Genomic DNA, 11,062 nt, shown 5'->3' on the forward strand with positions numbered 1-11,062 from the left:
TAAAACTTTGTATGCTAGCAACCTCAATCAGTCTCTCTGAGTCGCTTCAAGCCCCACCTAAGATTCAATAATGCATGCTATTGAAGGATGAGACATTACTACTTTGGCACTTGGTGAGTGGTGAGTACTTAACAGCCTTTTCTAATTGTTTAGATGTTGGCAGCCACAAGAGCAGTTTTAATCATTAGGACTCAGGGCATAGGATCCTCGTGAAAAAAACACAAGCCCGAGGACAAGGGCCATCAACTGCATCATAAGCAAAACTGAGGCGTTGGCACATGAAAATAACAGATGGTGTAAGAGCATCGGCCAAAACTACCGGCCAGTTCGAGATTTAGAAGAATAACAAACCAAAGGCATCTACACATTGATTTTCTTTTTCCGTTGTCTTGAAAGATTACTTTTTTTTCAGGCCAAGAGATTGATAGCGAGATTTTTAATCAATTTTTTTGGTCTTAGGTATATATTTAATTATGAGGACGATACCAAGTATCTGTATTTGTATATAAAATCTCTTGGAGGGTGGCGGATAAAACCCAAAAGAATTTTGTTTATAATATACAGTATTACAAGTTGTAGCCGTAGGACCAGATGTACAGATCCAGACAATATGCATGAATTGGCCGCTTCAATGGGATCTTTTATTCTGATGAGAATCTCCCAAACGACTATGCTTATCACCAATGAGTTATGCATTCGATAGAAGAAAGAAGACTCTGCCTTAGGAGCCATTTTCTCTGTAGTTCCTTTCGAATTGCTGCACCATCCTCAAGGATGATGGGCATTCAAAATCAAAGAGGCAATATCATTACCCCCCACCTTCTGTATCTTTTTTTTGTTGACTGGATTGTTCATTCCACCAACGGCATTCAATTATGGGGAAAGAAACATAAGCACGAGGGCCAAATAAATAGAATATAAACCTCTGAAAAGCCTGGAGTCTGAAGGATAGTATTTGTTTGACCTGGCGTAGCATAATTAGATTATTACAAAGCCACATGCTGTCCACTTCAAGTAACAAGATTTCTCTTCAGCCCAAAGAAGAAACAGTTAACCATTTAAACAAATGAACATATTAATAGCATTGAAGGAAATCTGTATCCTCTACTCGAAGAGAAGGTAAAAATGATATCCATGGAACAAAGGGAATGAGAAAGGCCAAGTTATTACACACTTGGTGCATAGAAATGAATTTTCACACCACTTGAGAGAATGATTTAAACAAAAGCATTAATTGAACAAGCCGCAATACTTGGTCCAGTAGCTTAAAGAGGACAAAATTCACCAAATGCGGATATCTAACAAAGCAGCTAAAATCACTATAATCAAGAAAAGTACTTTCTTTTGGGTTTAGAAAAGATGAAATAAGCAGCTTGGTATCGCTCACTTCTGACGACGACCATTAAGAGATGGCCGATTAAAATTTATCTCCTGCGAAGATGAAGCTGCTTTCAGTATAACCTAATTCATCATTGACTAGACTGCAATTGTTGAAGCTGACCATGTAGTTTTCTGAGAAGAGGTATGAGGCCGACCAAAGCTAGTTGAATCTGTTCCGAGCTATTCAAACGAATGCTGGCTTGTCCTGCCCCCCTGTTGTTCAGATTGACACGAGCAATCAAGTTTGAAGTCCGTCCTATAGGGATCTGGGACTGTACATTACAACCAATAGCAAGGTCACCATGCCAATCCATGACAGAAAGCCCAAGAGTAGATAAAGAACGACCAAGAGGGTGATCCTTATCTCTCAACTGGGCCTCCAAACTACCACCATAAGCAACATCACCACGAGCTGCCATCACACCACCAGTAATGCCCAACCGGAATCGTTTATTAGCAATCAGTTTGTCTTCAACTTTCAATCCAGCTGATAAGGCATCACCCAATAGAGTAAGAGAGAGACCAGCAGTTGCCTTGTTCTTCCTAAAATTGCAAAACCTTGTCTCACTACGTAAAGTATAAGCTAAATCCTTTCCAACGGTCTGCATATCAAAACCTAATGAAGTTGCTTTCCCTTCCCCATGCTTTATCGAACTGGCTACTTCAAGTTGGACATTGGCATCCTTCTTATCCTTTGAAACCTGTCCAGAAAAAGACAAAGGTACTTTGTCTTTAACCACAAACAATCTTTCTACGTTAATGCCCTCATAGCCAACATCGTGATCCCAACCATGGGTGTCTAAAACAGGCCTTACAAGCCACTGGTTGGATGAATCAAGATGGCGATACCGATGACTAGGATTATCAGAATCAAAAGAAGCAGGTAAGGCATAATCTGGCAAGGGAATTGGCACAGATGCTGCACCACCACTTTCTTCTTCTACATTTTCGCTTATTACATCACTAGGCAGGTCCTTTGCCGAAGAAGCCATCTTCTTCATCATCTTCCGTCTCTTTTTCTCTTCCTTCAACTGTTTCTTCATAAAAAGCTTCTCTCTATATTCCAACTCATCAAAATATGCCTTCTTCTGAGCTTTAGAAAGCCTTGCCTCTTGGGACTTTGTCAATCGTTTAAATGGTGGCAATTGATCAAATTCTGATTCCTCATCAGAATCCGAAGATTCATCCAGATCATCATCTATATCATCCTCACCACCAAACTGCTCCTCAGGTAGCTTCAACTGTGGCCTTGATTGAAGAAGGGATGAGAGAAGGAAAGGTAGAGGAGGTGCTCTTGTTCGATTTGGAAAAGGCTTTCCAGGGGTATTATCTTGCAACTTTAAGAGTGCGTTTGCTTCAGCCAGAATCTTTGATGCAAACGAGAGAAGTAACAAATGAGGTTTCCAAACCTGACCATTTGGCAGTACTCTCTGCCCAGCCCGATTTGTTCTGCATGCAGAATGGTTCTCCACTAATGAAACAGGATTCATAAGCCGCATATCTCCAGCTGCCTGTCTAATGGCTTGCTGGACAACGTGAGAACGTTGGGTCACAAACATGTCATAACTAGAAGCAGTACCATTAGGGCCATCAGGTGGAGCAGAAGCTGCATGAGTCAAAACCACAATTGCATTGAACCATATAGATGGTCCAAATATGTCAGTGATGGTATGCAAGAGTGGCATATCACTAAGATCCCTGCTCTGCATGTCCAACCGATCAAGATACAATACAATATCTGGAGGAGTTTTCTGAATAAATCGCTTGACAGACTGGAGGATCTTTTCATTTTGGCGCTGGTCCGACAAGGAAGGAAGAAGTCCCGGAGTGTCAATGACCCGTACCTTTATCCCCTGCACCGTTCCCACAACATCCTGCACCGTCTTTGTACCCAGTTGAAAAGCATCAGTGCCAAACTTAACTTCGTCAAATATCGAATTGATGGTTGCACTTTTACCAACTCCAGTCTTCCCAAGAACCATAATTGTGCATGAGAAGTCCAGTGGTTCCTGCCCTGCTGCCTCAAGCTGCTCTGCCATTGCACTTGCACGGTCAAAGCTAAAGGCACCCACACGACCCCCATTTCTCCCTCGCAGCTGCTCAGCTAACCCCAGTCTATACAAAACCTGTGCCACAACAACATTATGGGGTGTCTGTCCAAGCCTATGCGCAAGCCGTAAAAATTTCACCCTTATCATCTGCAGGTTTTCACGAGTCTCATCATACTCCTCAGCCTCCCCATTAACGGGGTCCTCAATTTGTTGCGTTTGCGTATGAGAAACAGATCCATTCACACGAGGCTGCTGAACCACGCGGGGTGCAGGTTCCAATAGTGGGGCAGCACGCCCGAGGCCAGCAGGACGTGCAGGAGCTGGATTTGTATACCTTCCAGATGAAGAGGCAAGCTCTGGTACTGGCTGTATCTCCGGTTCTCCATTAACTTGAGCTCTTTGCTTATCTTGCCCAGCATTTTCTTCCTTCACTGGAGTCACCTCAACCACAGTATGCTTGTGGGAAACTTCATGATCATTTTCATCAGCATGCAGAAGTTGAGAACCCTCACTATCCTCAGCTGTCAAATCCCTTCTTTTAGAATTCTCTGCTTTAGACAACTCAACAGAAGAAGATCTTCCAATTTCAGACACTGCTGAACTTCCCTCCAAGAGAGTGTGCTGATCAGCTGAAGTTTCTTTTGGTTTACAAGTTTCTACATGACACCCAGAATCAACTTCAGCTTCGGCATCTTTTGCTTTCCCATTCCAATTGGTGATGCCACTATAATCATCCTCACAACCTGGAGCAATAACAGCAGTAGCATCTTTCAAATCCCCATTCTCGCTGTCTTGACATTCAGTACCCAAGGTATCATCCTTCAGCTCCTCACCATTACCATCTTCATTAAGAATCTCCCTATTTGATTCAGTTTCTTGAAGAGATTCAATGGCAACTCCCCCCACCTTATCGCCTCCATTTTCCAATTTTTCATCTACGGGATTTTGCTCCAAATTCAAATTAACAAGATCCTTATTTTCAGAGTTTTCAATTACTAGACCGGATCTTAAATCCAATTCACCATCACCCTTCAACAGATTCTTCTCTCCACCAGAACCAACTTCGGATGCACCCTCTCCACCATTTTCTCCACTAATGCAAACTACCTCATCCCTTGACCCATTCAATTCATCAGTCTCCACCTCCTTTTCAGTCCCTACCTCAACAACCCCATCCGCCACAGCTCCATCAACAACCTTCCCCCCACTCACCACCAAATTTAACTTATCTTCAACATTCACTGGTGCCTCCGCACTTAGAACCTCACTTGGAACCTCACTCGCCTCCACACTTAGAACATCACTCGCCTCCTCAAACTCATCATCCTCATGTCTAGCATTTGAATTACCATCAAACACGCCCAAATCCAACTCATCAATCACCTCAACGTCCCCACTTCCACCACCAGAGCCACCATTCACGGAATCAGATTCTGCCACCTGCTCTTCGGAAATCTTTGGGGTACTCATTGCCTCCCCCAAACCCTCTTCATCTTCTAAATCCTTCGATTCAGCAGAGTCCAACACAGCCCTCTCCACTATTCTCTCCTCAGAAACCCCAACTTCCACACTTTTCTTCTCCCCCGTTAGAGAACCATCAACAATATCAACCCCATTTTCCATCACAAAATCCTCAAATGTTGCTTCAAAACCCTAGATTCACCAAAACCCAAAAAACAAAAAACATTTTACCGAACAGATTAATAAGCAAACGGAAACGATATAACCTACAAACTACCGTACAAGAAAATAAAATCAAAACTCCAACATCAGATATACGATAAAGGAAAATCACGTCCACATATAACAGATCTTTCTGGTGTTGTCACAATTTATCAAATATCAGAATATAAAAATCAGATCCTCGGAGAGATTTTGCATGGCCATTATTAGGGTTTTGCAAACAAAAGATGTAGAATTTAAAAAATCTAGATATTGGCAAATAACAACAAAGAAATATTACCAGCTATTCTACGGTGCCACGGAAAGAGGTCTAGAGAGAGAAGTGGGCGAATTACAGAGAGAGGAGGAATAGGGAGAGAAAATGGATCTTAAGAACAGTGGCAATGAGAAGGAGAGGAAGGGCAGTCTTTCCTATGGTCTTTCTCCATATCTTCTACCTTGAGTCGAATTTTGCAGATAAAAGATTTTATCGATGGCTTTGCTGGGCTTTTGATCGGACGGTGGAGAGTGATGCGTTGGAATCATCGCAAAGACGCCAAATCATGCTGACGTGGATGCCAGGCCCAAAAGGTTGCCTGTTTTCCGAGAGTCACGTGGGGGGGATTGGTTTGTGGTGACAAATCTCAACCGTTCCTGTCCTGTCTTGATGGCTTGATTGATAGAAGCACCGGAACGGGATTCATGATGATCATCGAGAGGGGGCAGTGTTTTCATATACAATAATAACGAAGGTTTAATGTTGTCACGTGAGCAAATCTAACCCGTCCGATTGATCAGAACAATTTAAGGTTTAATGATTGCAATCTACAATCTACAAATATGATACAACTTATTATGAACACGATATGACAAAGAATGAAAGTGTTCTGCATGTTCATGAAATACATATACCTACGATTTCTCACTGTTTAATTCACAAATTATTTATCATAGAAACAAACAAACAAACAAAAAATATGTTTTTTTATCTTGAATCTTGTCATCTTCAATTACGATATTCTTAAATAACTTTTTTATTGAAATTATATTAGATCAATCACTGTGATTTTAGTAGAATTTATTTTAGTGTTTAGAGTTTTGCCTGATTTACTAAATTTTGTTAATTAATTTAGACAGGATTAATTTTTAATGGAATCCGGTCATCTTACATGACACAATTTCAATGCTATATATCAGTAATTATTTACTCTCACATTCTATATTTATAATTTTTTTTATAAGATATGTGAGAGTTTTTTAAAAATATAAAATAATAAATAGTGACTGATGAGAATAATTTTTTAATCTTAAATATGATCGAAACATCTATAATACGGTAGGTAGAAAATAAATATTATTTTTTTATTATTTATTGCACATATTGGTCAGTTCGTATTTTTAGGAGTCAAATTGATTGAGCTAGCGTGTGTCGGACTTGTTTGGCATGAAATAAGATATTCTGTGCATTTCGCAGATTCTCTTCGTATAAAAAGGAAAAAAAATCGATTTTATGTAATTGTTGAAATGAATATCAGTAATTATATAAAAGAAACATTTGTTTTTCTCAATTATGCAAAGATAATAAAAATAAAAAGGAGGGAAGGATGAGGTCTATATTGGTTAACATCATTAGATGACATGATGTGATGGGATTAATAATACCAAAATTTGTTTATTCGTTTATGCAACGTCGTGAAGTGTTCCATTATTTATTAAAAAATAATTAAATAAATGATATGATTGAGGTCTTATTGAACAGTTTATTTATTCATATATATATATATATATATATATATGCAATCAATCCCACTTATACCAAGAGCCATGTTATATTAAGACAATTTATTCTTTTTGGTTTTCATGGTTTTAAAGCTCATTGAGCAATACAAAAAATTGCAGAATCCAGCTTACATTATTTTTATTTTTTTTTCCATTTTGCTGTTTTGGCATTTGAAGCTAACGCTAACTTGACTATCTTGGCTGATCTTCTTATACAGAAGAGTGGTGTTAGTGTAGCCCGACAAAATGTCTGGATAGGGTTTAATTCTTTTTTGAAAAATATTTTAGTCACGAATAGATTACATAAAAATAATTTTACAAATTGTCCAGTTTTATATGGTTCGTCAAATTGTAAAGTTACTTTTATTGTAAAGTAGATCTAACGGATAACATAAAACTACGTCAATTTATATGATTGCTTTTGTGTAATCTGTTTGTAGCTATAGCAATCTTTTTCTTTTTTTTATTAATTTTTTTATATTGACAAGCATTTTAAAAAAATAAAATATCATTACAAAATATTTATCTAATCACTAAGTAAATAAAAATAAAGTATCGGTAAAAGTGCTCATACCCAAAATCGAAATTCCAGACATTTCTCTCTACATAAATGTTTTAGGTTGTGTTTGGATGTTGAAATGAGTTGAGTTGAGTTGAGTTGAGATGATAAAATATTGTTAGAATATTATTTTTTAATATTATTATTATTTTGATATTTGAAAAAATTGAATTGTTTATTATATTTTGTATTGAAATTTGAAAAAGTTGTAATAATGAGTTGAGATGAGTTTGGTAACCAAACTCACCGTTAGTCTATAAAAATATTTTATAAAAATAAATTTATAAATTAATATAACTTAATATAGTTGGTTAAATTAAAAATTTATTTTTATTATAAAATTATTTTAATATATAATATAAAATTACATCAACCAATAATTTTACTTTTAAAAAAAAAATTTATACTTGTAATATTTCTCCTTGTAATAATAACCATTTTTGGGGATTGAGTATGCCTCGAGTTCCAGCAATGTCACGTGTAATTTATCGTTTGGAGAAAAATTGTTTTTCCAAGAAACACGTTTTTTAAATTATTTTTTAATTGTTTTGCTTAAACAGTTGCATTAAAACGCAATACGGCGGAAATCCAATTTAAAATTTAGATAATTTACCTTTTCAGTGTATATATCAAATTCAGTTGCATAAGAAATTTATTATCTCCGCACCACATCTCAATATATAATTTATTATTTTTATCATTTTATTTAAATATATATATTTATATATTAATATATATATTTAAATAAAAATATAAAAATGATAAATCACATATTAATATATGATGCAAGACATGATAAATAAATTTTTTCATAAATTTTATTCAATATTTGTTTTCCAAGCACAAATTATGTTTATTTACTTCCCCTCGAACGCATGCATATTGCATCCTCTTCCAGCACATTCTTTCATTACTTTTTTTTTTTTTTTTGAATTCTTTAAAAAAAAAATCAATTGCACTCAAATGAAAATGAATGAGAGAGGTATTAAAACTTTTATGAACACAAAATTATAATAAAATATTAACAATACGATTTATTTGTAAAATAAATAAGTTTTTATTAAACATAAACTATAACTCAACAATAAACTAAAACTCAATTGGTGCTTACATAATGATCAAACGGACAGAAGTTGATCATCTACCGTTCGATCAAACTCGCCAAAATTACACTCTGCTTTTGCCAACATTGGATAATGAATAAATATAGATAAAAGTCATTATTGAGAATATCTATTTTAAACATATGATGTGGCATCATCTAGACCATACATCTTTTCAAGTGAATATTGAAAATAATTAATTAAAAGTAACTATAGAGTAAATACAAAGTATGCACTACTATAATAACTTCTCTCTAACATTATTCTTAGATAATAGGATTAGGTTTTACTGGACAAGCCTCGCCACTGAAGCCCACCAAACTAACTGCGGGTATCTGGAACTAGGCCCACGAAGGTTTGTCATTCCTATCACAGCCGCCATTGCCAATGCTCGGCGGAGCAGGAGCTGCCCTCCCAAGTCTCCAATATCACCACAATCAACCCAGCAATACATAGATGAAGACGTTATGCAATGCCCTCTCTCTCTTCCCCGAGTAACATTTCACACCCGACCCAACAAGAAACATCCGGTCTCCAATACTCCCTGCGTTGTCCAATCCCTCCTCAACCTCGCCTCGGAAGGTCATATCTCCCAAGCAATCTCTTCCCTAGAGCTCTTGGTCCGCAAAGGCCTCCGCTTGCCCCCCGAAACTCTTTCCTATCTCTTACAACGGTGCGCGGACTCCAAGTCTCTTAGACATGCCAAATGGGTTCAACTCCATTTGAAGCTTACCGGACTCAAGCACCCTACAACGTTTTTGTCGAACCAGTTGATTTCTGTGTACTTCAGGTGCGGTGATGAAGTGGAGGCACGCAAGGTGTTTGATAAAATGTCTGCGAGGAACTTGTACACGTGGAATAATATGCTTTCTGGGTATGCTAAAATGGGGATGATTAAGCCAGCTAATAAGTTTTTTGATAAAATGCCGGTGAAGGATATTGTGTCGTGGAACACTATGGTGATAGCTTTTGCACGGAGTGGGTGCTGTGATGAGGCTGTGAGGTTTTATAGGGAGCTGCGGAGACAGTCAATTGGGTATAACGAGTTCAGTTTTTCCGGTGTTTTGACAGTTTGCGTGAAGTTGAATGAATTGGAGCTTACTAGGCAGGTTTTGATTGCTGGTTTTACGTCAAATGTGGTGATTTCAAGTTCAGTTCTTGATGCTTATGCAAAGTGCGGGGAGATGGGAGACTCAAGGAGAGTATTTGATGACATGAGTGTAAGGGACGTCCCTGCTTGGACCATCCTCGTTTCAGGATATGCTAAATGGGGGGACATGCAATCAGCTAGCGAAATGTTTGATCGAATGCCTGAGAAAAACCCTGTATCATGGATAGCTCTGATTTCTGGCTATGCAAGAAATGGCCTAGGGTATGAAGCGCTTGAGCTGTTTACAAAAATGATGATGCTTCAAGTTAAACCTGATCAATTTACATTCAGTAGTTGCCTTTGTGCTTGTGCCAGTATAGCTTCACTTAAGCATGCCAAACAGATGCACGCCTGTTTGATACGAACTAATTTTAGACCTAACACTATTGTGGTGAGCTCTCTCTCATTGACATGTATTCAAAATGTGAGAGTTTGGAAATTGGCAAGTGGGTTTTCAATCTAATGGGTGATAAGCGAGATGTTGTATCGTGGAACACAATGATTTCTGCCTTAGCTCATCATGGTCATGGTGAAGAGGCAATGAAAATGTTTGATGATTTGATAGGATCAGGAGTGAAGCCAGATAGGACCACCTTTGTTGTCACTCTCAATGTTTGTAGTCATTCCGGTCTTGTGCAAGAAGGGCTTAAGTTGTTCAATTCAATGACTTGTGATCATGGCATCATTCCTGATCAAGAACATTATGCGTGCTTAATTGATATCTTGGGTCGGGCTGGACGTTTTGACAAGTTGATGGAACGACTCGAGAAGATGCCTTGTAAGCCTGGTGATGAGTTTTGAATGCCGTTCTTGGTGTTTGTTGAATTCATGGAAACATCAAGCTGGGAAGAAAAGCGGCTGAACACCTTATCGAGTTGGAGCCTCAATCCTTTGCTGCCTATGTTTTACTTTCAAGTATATATGCCGTGCTTGGAAGATGGGAGCTGGTAGAGAAGTTGAGAAAACTTATGGATGAGAGACATGTTAAGAAAGAACGAGCAGTCAGTTGGATAGAGATTGGAAATGAAGTGCATGCTTTCACTGTATCAGATAGATTGCACCCTCCGAAAGAAGTAATATATTGAGTTTTAGAACATTTAGCTGGACAGATGGAAGAAGATCCATCATTACTTAATACCGAAAGTTACAACTTCATCAATTTTTATCTCTGCTGGCCGCTGGGTGGGTTTTTACTTTCTTGGGACCTGGGAGACAGTTATTATATTTCCGGTAAATTTCAGAACTCGTAACATTTTTGTTCATTCCTTTGGATCAGATTCTCTAGTACAGTTGAATCGCCACATTAATGATGCACCTATGAGACTTGTTCTCTCTTGGAATATCTTCTTCTTTTTTTCCTGTTGTATCATTATTTTTA

At 37.9% G+C, this 11,062-nt stretch overlaps 1 protein-coding gene and 1 pseudogene across 1 annotated transcript; one reads left to right on the forward strand and one right to left on the reverse strand.

The window, feature by feature from the left end:
- Nucleotides 1–1,115: 1,115 nt before the first annotated feature.
- LOC108993368 (translocase of chloroplast 120, chloroplastic-like) lies at nt 1,116–5,572 on the reverse strand. Its single transcript, XM_018968254.2, has 2 exons — nt 5,395–5,572; nt 1,116–5,084 (listed from the first exon to the last, which is right to left on the reverse strand). The coding sequence occupies exon 2, from the start codon at nt 5,052–5,054 to the stop codon at nt 1,470–1,472; it is 3,585 nt and encodes a 1,194-aa protein (XP_018823799.1). The 5' UTR covers nt 5,055–5,084; nt 5,395–5,572; the 3' UTR covers nt 1,116–1,469.
- A 3,279-nt stretch (nt 5,573–8,851) lies between these two features.
- LOC108993302 lies at nt 8,852–11,062 on the forward strand (annotated as a pseudogene).

The sequence above is a fragment of the Juglans regia genome, chromosome 13 (assembly GCF_001411555.2).
Source record: "Juglans regia cultivar Chandler chromosome 13, Walnut 2.0, whole genome shotgun sequence".
NCBI classification, from domain to species: domain Eukaryota; kingdom Viridiplantae; phylum Streptophyta; class Magnoliopsida; order Fagales; family Juglandaceae; genus Juglans; species Juglans regia.

Bases quoted from the DNA above. Each gene is read 5' to 3' on its own strand.
- LOC108993368 (XM_018968254.2), bottom strand. From the start codon at position 5,054: ATGGAAAATGGGGTTGATATTGTTGATGGTTCTCTAACGGGGGAGAAG.